This window comes from Asterias rubens, chromosome 7 (assembly GCF_902459465.1).
Source record: "Asterias rubens chromosome 7, eAstRub1.3, whole genome shotgun sequence".
Lineage (NCBI taxonomy): Eukaryota > Metazoa > Echinodermata > Asteroidea > Forcipulatida > Asteriidae > Asterias > Asterias rubens.
This window is the reverse complement of record NC_047068.1, coordinates 8,936,431-8,951,520: the sequence shown is the minus strand read 5'-3', so window position 1 is coordinate 8,951,520 and position 15,090 is coordinate 8,936,431. Positions and strand designations below refer to the sequence as shown.

The window sequence follows — 15,090 nt, the reverse complement described above, 5'->3', positions numbered from 1 at the left end:
ATCTAACATTACATGCACCAGGAGCCAATTTCATAGAGCTGCTAAAACAGAAAATACTGCTTAACAGTTTTCTGCTTGGCAGAAATAAGCATGTTACCAGTCACAGATTGAACATACATGACATATGCATTGCTATTTTGATTGGTAACCAAATTCTGGTAAGCAAAATTTGGTTGTGCTAGTGCGTAAATAAGCGGCTTTAAATTGGGCCTATAGGTAACTGTTTTGCAAGAGAACAAAGTAAGGAAAATTATTGTTGAGTGTGTTTTGATGTGACGCAGTTTTAACTGTTTTGCTGTGATAATTAGTGGAAGGCTTTTAAGTAGTCACATGCATCGCTCTTTTTCCTGTGCCTCAAAACATTTCATGAGTTAATTGAGCATGTTTGTGAATTTGACTAAATAAATCTTGCTTGTATCAGTTTTAAGTTTTAGTTCATTGCTTGGTGTTTGATGTGCTGTGGATGGAAGGGATGGTACATTGTAAATGCACTGTCTATTCAACACAAACAACTGCCTCTGTGAACATTTTCTTGGCATTTGCTTAATCCTCGAATATAATTGCTTATTAAAGGAACATGTTGCCTTGGGACATCGGTCGAGTTGGTCTTTGAAAAGCGTTTGTAACCGTTTTTTATAAAATGCATATGGGTAGAAAGATGTTGTAAAAGTAGAATACAATGATCCACACAAACATGCATTGAAATTGCACGGTTTTCCTTTTACCTCGTCGACTAACACGGTCGGCTATTTATGGGAGTCAAATTTTTTGACTCCCATAAATGGCCGACCGTGTTAGTTCGCACAGTAAAAGGAAAACCACGCAATTTCGAGGCAAACTTGTGTGGATCATTGTATTCTACTTTTAAAACATCTTTCCAACCATATGCATTTTATAAAAAAGGGTTACAAACGCTTTTTATAGACCAACTCGTCCGATCCAAGGCAACATGTTCCTTTAAATTTTGAGATTCTGATATAAATATAAATCAGGGCGTTTAGGCTTTTCTTGAAGCCATACAAACGTTATGCAAAATGTAGCCACAAATGTTTTGACTACGTGTCCAAAATCAATGCTGTCTTGTTTATTCATGAAGCTTAGAAGAGAATGTAAAATTTTGATGGAGTTGTGGCCACATTATTTGAATCGCCAATGTTGAATATCTGATATGTTGGTAATATTTGGCTAAACTATTTTTTTATTATTTTTTTTGCCCTTTGGAGCAGCCCGGTACGCAGAATATCATCCAAGGAATTTGCAAAGTAAGTTTAACAACAAGTAAGAAATTATTCATGTCTTTTTTATGTGTTTGTTGTTGTTGCTGTTTTTATTGTTGTTGTTGTTCCAATTGTTATTGTGGGAGGGGGTTCTTCTTGGGGGTTTTGGTTTTCTTTTTCTTTTTCAGTTTGTGCTTTTTGAACATGTAAACATTTGCTTTGTTGGTTTTAGGTTTTTTTTTTATGATCACTGCAGTATTACCGCCATTGACCTTTTTATTAATGGTCGACATTGTAAGAGTGCACTTTTTGGTTTGGGTGTATTCAACAAAATTTACCCAAACCTAATGGTGTCATCGCATTTTTTTCCACCCTATATCATAATGGCTATTTAGAATACATGGTGACCATGTAGGCTGACACAAAATATGCCATGGTCTCTGTTGCCCCTAATCTTTGCCTTGGTTGCCCTGTCAAAAATTTACCATATGCTTTCAGATTTTCCAATAGGCTTTCAGATTTTCCCATAGAATCCCCTTTCGCAAAATACTTAAGGCCTTGCCCTTTCAAACATGTAATTCCTGGACAGTGATCATCAATTTGACCTGTATACAATTCCTTTTAAAGATGTGTCGCTGATCCCATTATTCTTGCCATTAAATTTGACCCTGATTAGCTCTGTGTTAGTTTTATAATTCCTGATTAGCTCTGTGTTAGTTTTATAATTCCTGATTAGCTCTGTGTTAGTTTTATAATTCCTGATATTGGGGTACTGATTGTAGGGGTCTGATAAGTGACCATGTATTGTTTAGTATTGCACGATCTACATGAGACCTTTGTACCTTTGAACATTGCGTGATACTGACAGAACGCCTTTAATATACATGTACCAGATTAAAACAAATTATAGATCCAGATGATATCCGGAAAACAAATATAGCAACAGAGCATCTATTTAGTGATTCATATTTTAATTGACCAAAGGAATCAGAAAAAGAGGGTTGCTGGTTGCATTTTGTAGCAAATCCTACCAAATCAAGTCCAAAATATAGTTTGGAAAACTAGATTTTTAGGCCCAATTTCAGAGCACTTCTTGGCAGAAAATATTGCTCAACTATTTTCAGCTCAACTATTTAAAAAAAATATTTTTTTTTTTTATTTGTTCACTTTTCTTTATAAGGAATGTAGTAATTTTGTCTGAAATGGACGTTATATTGACCGGTTTACAACCATTAGGGCCGGTTGTACATGTTGTAGACTGTCAATTAGTACGCTGCTTTCTGTGCAACTCGTGAATGGCACCGTGACCCCACTTGGATGTAATCCAACAGTTTACCACTATAGAGCGGGGCTCGCCATTTAAACTTTATCAATTTAATGGTTAGGTTCTAGGCCTTCATTTAGAAGTTGTTTAAAAAATAATCCTGCATTCCTTCATCATTACATCTACCAAATGAGGCTAGCTATCCAGCCCTATGCTGGCGGTCTCCCTACTTCCCAGGTCAAAATTCCAGTTGAACCTAGTTAAACTGGGTTTAACTGGAACTAGTTGAAAACCAGTTGATAAACTAGTTAAACTCAGTTAATACCAGTTGGTTTAATATGGAAAATGGACAGAAACCTACTGGTTTATAATTTCAACCTAGTTGAACTCAGTTAAACCTAGTCCAAACCAGTTGGTTAATATGGAAAATGGACGAGTTTGGTCACTATCCAGTTGAACCAGTTGACACCAGTTAACTAGGTTCAACTGGAATTTGACCTGGGTTATTATTATTATTACTTATTTGTTCATACTCCTAAAGTTCAAGACACCACCATAATCATGACCTGTTTTTATTCTGCTCTTCAGCCATTTGTACCGTTCATCATCTTCACACAATCTACCCAATAAAGGAGGAGCAATGGAAGATGCCTATGGAGAATATGCTGCATCAGATACGGACGTCTTAGAACTTAATGATAAGGTATTATTGCAGAGTTGGTTTACGATCAGAACCACTTTCCATTATTAGCCCTTTTTGTATGTGTTGGACACTATCTAGAAGTGCACTGTTTGCTGTGGATGATTACAGAGCAATGTCTCCAAACCAAATAGTGTACAAGTATTTACCCAAACCAAATAGTTTCATAAAGCTGTTTAGCAGAAAATACTGCATGACAAATTTATTGCTAAGCATAAAATTGAGTAGGGCACAAGTCAAAATAATGCAGACTTTGTGTCATTTTTCGTAACATATTTCTGCTAAGTAAGACTTTTTTGTGGTAACTATCTTTATGGAACTGGGCCCAGATTTGTCATGTTCAAAGCTGTATAAAATTAAGCCTGATCCAGGCCGAAGATACTCTATATTTAGCATCTTTCCTGTTTACTTCTCCGACTCAATAAGCGATTTACACGTACAAGAGCAAGGCTTTCTCGCTCCGAGGGTCATGGCCCTCTAGAACCTGTCATGACACTTCCTTAAAACTCAACGAGAAAATCTCAACAAGAAAGTCGTGCATGGAAACTAACCCTTCTTGTACTCCAGAATTCCTTGTCAATTAACTCCTTAGAGAGTTAAAGCGACTCTTCACCCAATCACCTTTTTAAGATGGCAGTCACCTGAGAGGTGATGAATGTGTTGTGTTTCAGGCGGTTTCTTTCTACTCTTGATATAAAGTGGCTTTTATTAGAGTTTTAAAGGTAGGATTGGTAATCCTTCAAGAGAAAATTGAAAGCCGACTGAATGTAAAGTTCAGTCCTAGTATGTCAATTTCACACGAGGAGAAATCCTCCAAAGAAACATTTCCATCATCGAAATACCATCAAAAGCGGAGAAAATTTATTTTTGAAAACCTTTCTGAACGGAGTGTTTTTTATTTGTTATTGCTGTGATTAGAAAAAGCCCGGTTCATGCTTCCTGCAAATGATTTGCGGAAGAACGATTTTGACGTCGCCGCTCCGTTTTCTCTGCAAATATTTCACAGAAGTAGAGCACAGGGCAACTGTTGCGAATTAATTGTTACAAATTTGTAACTTCAAAACTTCGCTTCGCGTTCGCAGGAAGTATTAAAGGCAGTGGACACTATTGGTAATTACTCAAAATAATTATTAGCATAAAACCTTTCTTGGTGACGAGTAATGGTGAGAGGTTGATGGTATAAAACATTGTGAGAAACGGATCCCTTTGAAGTGCCATAGTTTTCGAGAAAGAAGTAATTTTCCACGAATTTGATTTCGAGACCTCAGATTTAGAACTTAAGGTCTCGAAATCAACCATTTAAACGCACATAACTTTGTGTGACATGGGTGTTTTTTTCTTTCATTATTATCTCGGAAGTTCGATGACCGATTGAGCTCAAAATTTTCACAGGTACGTATGCATATGTTGAGATACACCAACTGTGAAGGCTAGTCTTTGACAATTACCAATAGTGTCCACTGCCTTTAACCGGGTTTAAAACTAGAGAATCTTGGGGAGAAATGTTACTTTAAAAAAAAAAAGACCATTGTTGAATGATCCCTTTAGCAGTGTTTATCACCATTGTCGCTATCCGCAGGTGCTGGAATTAGAATCTCAACTCACCGTCTTGGAGCAGGATCAGGTGAGCCGAGCTGGACAGCAAGGACGATTGAAGAGTGATAAGATCATGCTCATGCACCAGTAAGTGTCCCCAATGTTTTTTGTCTGAGTAAACATCTTCTTCGATGGCGCTCAGATCTCTGTGTCAAAATTCCTGGTGCTGTCATGACCTACAAAGGTTGTGTATGGATCAAACTCAAATTATTTTTTAGAAAATAGAATTAGCTGTTTGCAAACAACTTACCAACCAAATGGACCGAGAGTATATGCAAAAAATAGTTAATGGCCTGACGTTTCAACCCTAGCAGAGTCTTTCTCGAAGGCTAAAAAAAATTTCAGTCGGACTTGGTATATACCGAGGCGAGGATCCAATGGGTGGGTCAAAGCTTGGGGGTATGGACCCCTCGTTAATGTCAACCAGTTATTCCAGGTGGAGGGGGGGTGGTTCAGAAAGGGCTTAATGCATGTGGGGTGTCGTGGCCGAGTGGATAAGAGCATCGAACTCAAGCTCTGATGATTCTGTCCGGCAGAGTGTGTGTTTGAATCCCGGTCGTGACCCTTGTGTCCCTGAGCAAGACACTTGGCTATAATAGCTTCTCTCCACTCAGGGGTATGTGAGGGCAGAGATGGTTCTTGTGATTGGTTTAGCCGAGAAGCGCATATATTGCGCACAGGCTGTATACTCCCCACGCAGCTGAGATGGTTTAAGAAATGATTTTTGGCCCAGTGACCAGGGGTAATAATGTCAGAAGTGCTTTGAGACACCCCTCAGGCATGAGAGCACAATATAAAAATGGTCTATTATTATTATCATTATTATTATTATTATTTTTATTATTATTATTGTCCTTCTGCTTGTGCGTGCATTATGTGTGCGCGCTTGTAAACCACAGGTATATAACTCGCTTGGGATTCAAACACCCAACTTTTGCCATTCCTGCGCAGATGTCTTACCACTCGACCACGGTGCTTGCCCGGTGGCTAGAGGCAGTTTGAATCCTTTATTTGAGCAGTGACATCTGCAGTGATTTCAACGAACATTAAATTTGCATCAAGATAAAGAATATTATTTGTTTTTTTTACCCATACACCAATGTGTTAACCACGGTTTACTCAATACTCCTCCCCCCCTCCTCCAGACCTGTGAAAAAAATCCACAGACAAAAACCCGATTTAATTTCACATTCAACATACAAACATGTTATACTTTAACCACTCCAGTTATCTTCAGAACCACCACTACTCAAAAAGAAATATTCATATGGTGTATTTGCAAACCTCTCCTATTGTAGATATACTTCCTTTATGCAAAGTTTCAAATCCTACTTATGTTGTACCTTAACGGTAGAACATTGACATGGTATCATTCAGAAAAAAAATTGCTCATGTTATTTTTAAAGATCCATAGTTATTTCCTGGTACAGATGGCAGCCATTTTGTTTCACTTCTTATTGTTGTGTACAACCGAATTGATTGCCTGCATCATTTGCATGCAGGTAAAGTGTGCACCATTGATCCCTGTCTCGGTTTGTTTAGTCAAGAAGTAGATTTTCAATTGTCCCTTCAAGCCAAAGTGCCATTAATAATTTATGTGACACCAACCCCCCATGATGTAAAAGCAGCTGACACTGTTTTTTTTTCTCTCTATTTTTTCCCTGTTAGGTTTTATCTTTGCACATACTCAGACTATTGAAAAACCTTAATTGTGTTTTCCACAGAATTTGTCTCAATTAATAAAATATCTTTTCTATCAAATATACGAGAACAATGTACACAGTAGTTTCTCGCTTTTAAAGAAACACTTTGTCATTCGGGGGCAAAAGTCAAGTGCGGTTGCAGTAGCTACGCTTGACCCTAAAGCTATTTCAGGTTGGGTCTATTGTTAAGTGCATATACAATACAATCCAATGGGAGAGTTATCAATCAATTATGGTTTTTTTTTAGTTGCGCCACCTGCCCCCCATGACAGCAAGCAGGTGTGCATCAATCGACACCCCCCCCCCACCCTAGTAGAATGTAGACAAGAGAGATAATGTCATGTTTGTGATGGTCAAAGCTGTCATTTATTTTGCTAGGCTGGGCTAGAGTGAAGTACAAAATGGCAGTTTTATATAATTTTGAGTGGAGTATTCAAAGAAATAAGAAGGTGTTACTTTTGATATCAACAACGGGGGAAAATGACTTGGTAAATTTTATATGATTTTGAGTTGAACAAAGAAAAATTTACAAGAGTAGGATTTGAACCAACGACCAACGGATTCAAAATAATTAACCTCATTACATACAAACAAATTCAATTAAAAAGATTTGCATCTTTTTTCAATTAATAAGAAGGAGTGTGGTTACTGTGCCACAAAACACATCTTGTGTAGTTGAATAGTTTCAAATGGTTGGTCAATTTGCAGGAATATGTTATCAAGATCTAGGATTCAAACTGCCTCTAGCTAACGGGTAATCTGTGTGATGGGCTAGTTGGTTAAGACACTGCTCTAGAATTGCAACGATCGTGGGTGCAAATCCCACCTGAGTAATATCCCTGTAATTGTTTTTTTCACCGGACTCGGGATCGTAACTGAGTATACAGTGCCAACATGCATCGGTGTATATGGGTGATGAAAAAAAAAAAGAAGAAATTTTACAAATTAAGAATAGGAGGGTTAACTTGCTATTTATACTATCATTCAGACCTATTTCTCTATAGGAGGATGATAAATTAATATTTTATCCTGTATTGTCATTGCCCAGGGTACAGAGTCTTGAGGAACAGTTAAGAGAAGCCGAGATGAGACATCAAGAAAGTGTTGAAGACAGAGTCAGGAGACATAAAGATCAACTGGTATGTATTTCTTATTCTTATGCTGCATGTAGAGGTCAAAGGAATTACTTTACCTACATTAAGCCTGTTTCTGAGTTGGAGGCTGCAACTGGAGGCACTTAATTAAAAGGGGAAATGTATGTGTTGAAGTAACCAATATCTATTGGCAATATCTACTTACTAACAGTAGTCAAAGCGTTTTGAGAATCATAGTTTTTGTTTGCAAAAATATTCCAATTACGGATTATTCTTCCTGCATGAATATATTTGCTCCGGATGTTCGGCGATATCTCAAAAACACGACCACCTTTTGAAATATTTAAAAAACCCAAAGGTATTCTTCCCCTTTAAAGACAGTGGACACTGTTGGTAATTGTCAAAGACTAGTCTTCACAGTTGGTGTATCTCAACATATGCATAAAATAACAAACCTGTGAAAATTTGAGCTCGATTGGTCGTCGGAGTTGCGAGATAACTATGAAAGAAAAAGCACCCCTGTCACACGAAGTTGTGTGCTTTAAGATGCTTGATTTCGAGACCTCAAATTCTAAACTTGAGGTCTCGAAATCAAAATCGTGGAAAATTACTTCTTTCTCGAAAACTACGTCACTTCAGAGGGAGCTGTTTCTCACAATGTTTTATACTATAAACCTCTCCCCATTACTCGTTACCAAGTGAGGTTTTATGCTGATAAATATTTTGAGTAATTACCATTAGTGTCCACTGCCTTTAAGGTAGCTGGGTTCAAACATCGCATAATCTTGATGTTATTCCTTTTTTGTTCTTCCCTCAGTCTAAGAATGAGAAAGAGATGGAGGAGCAGATAGAGCTCTTATCAAACAGGTGAGGTTCAACTTTGGCGATAAAGAATATTATCGTTTTATTTTGTTCCCAAAGACTCTGCGAAAAGTCACTGAAACATATATTGGTAAACTCTAAATCAGTTATGCTTAACGCACAACGGACCCCTTGATTTGCGAACTTTTATATGATTGTGATCCAGTGGTTAGACTGTAGGGCCTGCAATCACAAGATTGTGGGTTCAAATCCTACTAAGCTAACCGCTGATTTCACAATGACTAGAATAAGTAGCGTTGTCTAGTTACAGAATCACAATTTCTTGATTTTTTGCAATTCATAATCATAGAGGTTAGAGCCATTGGACCCTTTCAGTAAACACTATTGTCCAAGGCCCACACTTAGTGTATCACAACTTCTATATCAAATAACAAACCTGTGAAAATTTAGGCTCAATCGGTCATCGGAGTCTGGAGAAAATAATGGGAAAACCCACCCGTGTATCCGCGCAGTTTGCCGTGTCATGACATGTTTTTAAAATAAATCCGTAATTCTCGCTAACGAGAATTGATATTGTTTTACTGTTTTCTCAAAAAGTAAAGCATTTCATGGAATAATATTTCAAGGGAAGTCTTTCACCACTACCTTCTGTAAACCCTGTAAGTTATTTGTAAATCTGTGATTTTTTTTTTTCCTGTACCGAAAGGGTCCAATGGCTTTAATTAAATCAATGTTTGTATGAGAGAGATTGACTGTTGCCAGCTTGGTGTGTATCCCAATGCAGGAGTTTGTAAAGTTTCCTGGACAGGGAAGTTCATTAAGACAGAAAGATGTTTTAAGATTCTATTGTTATTTTCCTCGCAGAATATTATTTCTTGACCAGGAGAAGTGTCAGCATGAGACGGAGATGGACCGTCTGAAACTACACATGGAGAACCTGAAACAAGTAAGTCAAAGATCTTAAGATTTTTTTAATTTGATTCAATTTCATTTTTTATGAGGTATCGCCATAGAGTTATACATAAGAACTAGAGGGCACACTGGTGATGCCGCAAGATGACAAGCGCGCCATTCTGTACGCGCGTTGAATATGAAGTACACGTTGGAGTTGTTTTTATTGAACGCTCACGCGATGCTGTTTGTTCAACTTACAAAATGGCCGCACCAACACAAGCTGTGAGATGGCTGTTTTGTCAACTAAGAAAATGGCCATCTGCGCGCATGCCGAGGCGCGTATATAGGCTAGTGCGCCCTCTAGTTGTTATACATAACTCTACGGGTATCGCCCAACTCCTAAGTCCAGCAGACAGCCACTTCAAGCTGAGAGCTACCCTCAACTGATTTAGGCTGTCAACCCAGATCAACTGTTACCACGGGCCCGTTGACGCATACTCCTGGGGCTGAAATAGGGTTACTCCCCCCTTCACAGTCCATAAGGATGTTGGCATGTGGCGTGTCATGGCCGAGCGGTTAAGAGCACCGGATTCAAGCTCTAGTGTTTGATCAGCAGAGTGTGGGTTCGAATCCCGGTCATGACACTTGCTTTGTAAAATTGGGGAGGTAGTGCTTTCTGCTTTACTGGCCAGGCTTCGGACTGATGATACCCAAGCCTACATCCATATGGACTGTAAAAGGGGTAACCCTGTTTCAGCCCCAGGAGTAGGTGGCAACGGCCTCTGGAATAAAATAATTGTAGCCCACACCTTGAAGTGGCCTTTATAGGCCTTGTCGGTCTGGCGACTTGCATTAAACAAAATTAAAATGGGTATCATCCTCTAGGAGCGTGATTGGTGGAGCAGAATGCAGTACCTTCTCAACTTTTTTGAAGCAATTATGATTAAGTGCCTCACTCAAAGGGCACAAGTCATAGCTGGAATTCGAGCCCACACTCGAAGCAATCACAATCTTTGACAATCGTTTGCCAATCGTCAAAGTACATGATAGAAAAAACAATAATAATCCTGTACAGGTCTAATCAAAAAAATACACAGATTAATTTGAGTTGATGACATTTGATTTGGTTTCTTTGTAACAGGAGAACAGCAGACTAGAAGCACAGGTACTAGACCTTGATAACAAGTGGTTGGCGTTGTCGGTTGATTATCAACAGAAGCAAGATACACACCACAGGGAAATGAGAGACATGGAAGAAACTATCAAAGCTAGTAATGTGGTACGTTTACATTACGTTTTCTATTGAAACGCTTAGTGGTGTCAGGAGGTACCTCAAGTGTTTGTGATGGTATCCTAGTTTGAGTTGTTTGGCATGATCCCTAGAGCATTTTGTTTGAAGCCTTGCATGGTATTGACCCCTTGCACGCACGTCACATGCGGCGACTGTGCCACGCTCACCATTTTGGTTGGCAGTGAGGCCGCCCCACGTCAAATGCGCACTTGACTGAATAATACACATTGACGTTGCCCACCAATATGGCGCATCCAAGATTATTCGATGGTGACGTCAGGTGAACTGGGTCAATAGAAAATAAAATAAGAATTAACCAGTACTAGTAACTTGCAAGTACCACTTTGTGTATAATCTCTGTGTTGGCTCTGAAAAGGGTCGGTGTGATCTCAAAGTTTTGAACAGTACGTTCTGCTCGTCTATGCTCTGCTCGTCTTTATCTTTAAATTGTATCACTTTTTTTTTTTTTTTTCAGGTCTTAAATATAATAGTTGTACAAGATTTGTCCAATGCTGATAATCATTTTGTTGTTTCGCATTATTCTCGTTTCAACTTCACTAAATTTACTTACTATTCTTGAAATTATTCTCAAATCTTTAACTGATTTTTGTTTCTAGACTTAACCTGTTTGTCTTATATTTTTTCGTGGTGTCTGAACTGTAGCTTGTAGACGATTTATCCCTCGAGCTTGAAGCGTTAAGACACGAGAATCTAGAGCAACGAGAATACGGTGCTCGGCTGATGCGAAGTCCAAGTGTTTCCGACCTTCCAAGCAGATACTCGGAGATCAAAGATGAAGTCAAACGTCTTAAGAAGGTGAACACCATATAAATTCTGTCTAAAGGTCAAGCACAAGTTTAATGATTGAAGACAAACATCAATGCTTTGTTTGAAAGACAAATTTCATTTACATCTTCTGTTTTTTTTTTAGAATAACACCATTCGATGGCCGGTTGAGCTTTGTTATCCCTTACAAAAAAGTCCTTCCTATAGGCAAATACCTATAGAATCCTATAGGATTGATATAGGATTCTGACAGAATCCCTATAGATTTTTTGGCACTTTTTGATTCCTATAATATTCCTAAAAGATTCTTAAAGGGTTTTTTTTTGTAATTTTGTCATGTATTTGTAAGATACTGGGGCCGATTTCACAAAGAGTTAGGATTAGGAGATATAAAAAAAACGTGCGGCTAGTCCAAAATTAGGTTGAGTAACTCGTCCTTACTCGAGATAAGACTAGTCTTAACTCTTTGTAAAATCCACCCCTGGTCTTTGACAATTTCCAATGTGACACATGTACTTTAAGTCAGCCTGGTGAAGGAAAAAACAGCTGTTATTTTTTTTCCGCATTATAAAGAAATGCTGTATGAGCTTCTTCTCTTGTGCCGACTACTGAGGAAACTGTTTCCTTAAATCTCTGTGAAATTTAAGCCCTAAGTATTTGCCAAGGGGTGGATTCCTTATCAAATTTGAATCCTTGTCAGGCCTGACGCTAACTGTTTTTCTTGACTAGCCCGCCGGAACTAGTCAGCTGTATGTTGACTTGCCTGCGACTTGCCCGCACAAATGTTAACTACCCTGTGAGAAGTAGTATTTGAAACTTTGCATGGTGGAAAAATTATATGGAAAGGTTTGCGGTAACACCATGTAATGACTATCTCTAATGAGTCGGGGTGGTTCTATTGCTTAAAAAACAACGGTTCTTTTCAGAACCACCCCAACTCATTAGAGATAGTCACTACATGGTGTTACCGCAAACCTTTCCATATATAGCCTGTGAGAGTTAGTTAGTACTTGCTAGTTTTGGACTAGCCCGCCTAAGAGCAGATTTGACCTGCCCATACACCAATCTTGACTAGTGTTTGCAAGACGGGCTAATGTCTAAATTGAGCCTTGCTAGTTTCAGATTTTTTGTTATGGTTAAATTTTCAACATTGACACTCACCGTTGCTGTTTTCTTTAAATCTAACAGGAGAATGCAAACTTAAAGGATACAAATGAAGAGATGAGTGCTCAACTTCTAAATAACAGTGTACAGATAGGAAGAAGTTTACTTCACAGAGGGACGTCCAAATCAGAATCATTTGCATCCGAACTGGAAAAGTCTTCAAAGGATGATGTAAGTAACTCTCATCCCAAATTCTAACACAAACATAGAAACTCAAAGAAAAAAATTTAAAGGAAAAAGATTATTAAATTTCATTCAAATGTATCAAAGTTCATGCGTTTTTTTCCTAATTTAATCAAACTAGGGTTTCTTGTTGGCTGCTATTGCGTTAAATTTTTGTTGTGCATTTATAATTTCTTCTTAGTTCTTTTTTGTCTCAAAGTAAACATCAGCAATCTTTTGAAATAATTTTTCTGTTGTCCTTTTTGGTTTGTTTGTTTAGTATTTACAGGTTGTATAGCTTTCAAAAAAAATTGTTCTTATTATATTTACATACTTTTGTAAACACATCAATTTTAGTCTTTTAAACTACAGCCGTGTAATTTTAGTCGAATAAGAAACCTAAACAAATTGAATTGCTTTAGAGTCTACATTTTTACTTCTTTCCTCTTTTTTTTGTTCTAAGAAATTGCCATTAATCACAGAGGACTCCATCGTCTTAAATCATTTCATCTTGATTCCCTTTTCCTCGAACCTTTAGATTATGCAAGCCTTGAGGGAGGAAGAGCAATTGAATCGAGACTTACGGGAGTACATCGGTCGCATCCTCTCCAGAATCCTCGATAGTAACCCGGGACTTCTTGAGATCCGACCCAAGAGACACGGTAGCGTAGCATCACTCATGAGCATGGACACATGACAACGGTTTGCTCTTGTAAGACAGTCTTTACATAGCTCCTTATAAAAAAAAACTGATGTACAAATATTTCTGGATCTGGATCAGGACAAATATTTTAATGCTCTTATTAGAGCAAACATGAAGACGATGAAGAAATTCTTAGTTTTAGATGTAGGTGGAAAACCCTCAGAGAATAATTCCTGGGAAAACCCACCTGTCATGTAGAGACGGGAAAACCCAATCCACACGGTACCCCTGGTGGGATTCGAACTGGGGTCCCAGAGGTGGAAGGCAAAGAAAGACACCATTACACCAAGTCATGAATCATGAATGTTATAAGGAAGAGACTGTCTTGGAGTGACGCACTCAATACTTGCTTCCTACGGAAAGCATCATAACTTGGGATGTGATGACTAGCCGCGTGGCTTGTTCGGGTCTTGTGGATACTGACTAGACTTTCGGAGTGATCCCCTGATTGCGATTACCCAGGTATTTGGGTGGTATGGTAGCTAGTGCTTTAAAGCGCTTGACAGTATCATCGCTGTGGCTCTGGTTCGATTCCTGTATGGGTCTCATGGATTCTGACTAGACTCTGGTAAACTAGGTGAAATACTGCATACTCTCCACATATCGGGGTGTACACCCTCTGAGATGAACACTGCAAGTGTACACTCTCTGACTAGCATAGTCAGCTAGTGCTTAAAGCTCTGGCCTCTCGATCGCTGTGGCTCTTGTTCTATTCCTGTTTAGGGCCAGCTGTTAGTAGAGTTGTTCGTTAGTTCTCTCCTTTGCCATGAGGTTTTTTTCTCCAGACCTTTCAATTTTTCCTCCCTTTGGAAAAGCCAAACATTTTCAATTTCTGCCTCTGTTCAGTGGTCATTATATGTGTTGATGAGGATGGCTTCCAAAAGGTGGCGTTACATTTCTTTTGTTTGACTGTGTTGTAGCCGCATCCTTTTGCAATTCAGTTTCTCAGTTGGGGGTAAGGATGATACGCCTCCCAAATTATTATTATTATTATAACTTGGGATGTGATTGTTGGATACATGGCTTGTATGAGTCTCAAAGTTTCTGCTCAGGCTCTCATCTCCTTCAGAGAACAATACAGGGCTGTTCTTTTGGCAACGTCACCATCAAAGAATTGATCACTTTGCTGAATTCGAAATCCGCCAAGTATATGACACTTAAAAAAACGTCAGCTCATTGAGCACATTCAAGGCCGTAAGAAGTCTTACACTTTTGTTCATACTTGTTGCAGATGTACCAGCAAACCCTATTTAAGAGTTGAACAGAAATTTATTAGAACAATTTTAATTAATTCTTGCCCTTGTGATGGATGCTTTAAAAAAATTAAGTAGCATTTGTGTGAAAAAAGTTAAAATCTTTGCAATAAAAAGCAGTTTGGAAGACAAGTTTAGGCTGTAGGTCGAATACTAATATGCAGATTTACTGAAGCAATCACTAGGCACAAAAAAGACAGATCTGGTTGTCAAACAAGCAAGGTATTTCATCTCATACATCTCGCTTCAAGCGCCTTATTTTGCGTCTTTATTTTGGCAATATCCTTCAACTATTTCCAAGAGTCATTTCATTCACCATGTTTTTTACGTCCGTTCAATAAACGATCGATACCATACATGGGCATTACTGGCAACATCTCTCTGTTGTTCAATGGATTGTTAGACCTTGTGAAATTGTGACGTCGGATAAACGGGCGTGTG

The 15,090-nt window shown here is 38.4% G+C and overlaps 1 protein-coding gene across 4 annotated transcripts in view; it reads left to right on the top strand.

The window, feature by feature from the left end:
• Nucleotides 1–15,090, top strand: part of LOC117292651 (rab11 family-interacting protein 4B-like) — a 56,880-nt gene extending 41,790 nt beyond the window's left edge. For all 4 annotated transcript variants that reach the window (XM_033774784.1, XM_033774783.1, XM_033774786.1 and 1 more), the window contains 10 exons: nucleotides 1,227–1,262; nucleotides 3,070–3,184; nucleotides 4,761–4,864; nucleotides 7,529–7,619; nucleotides 8,392–8,441; nucleotides 9,261–9,342; nucleotides 10,432–10,569; nucleotides 11,245–11,397; nucleotides 12,556–12,702; nucleotides 13,232–15,090. In XM_033774784.1, the coding sequence (XP_033630675.1) occupies nucleotides 1,227–1,262; nucleotides 3,070–3,184; nucleotides 4,761–4,864; nucleotides 7,529–7,619; nucleotides 8,392–8,441; nucleotides 9,261–9,342; nucleotides 10,432–10,569; nucleotides 11,245–11,397; nucleotides 12,556–12,702; nucleotides 13,232–13,390 (1,075 nt within the window). In that variant the 3' untranslated portion in view covers nucleotides 13,391–15,090. The remainder of the gene's footprint in view (nucleotides 1–1,226; nucleotides 1,263–3,069; nucleotides 3,185–4,760; nucleotides 4,865–7,528; nucleotides 7,620–8,391; nucleotides 8,442–9,260; nucleotides 9,343–10,431; nucleotides 10,570–11,244; nucleotides 11,398–12,555; nucleotides 12,703–13,231) is intronic.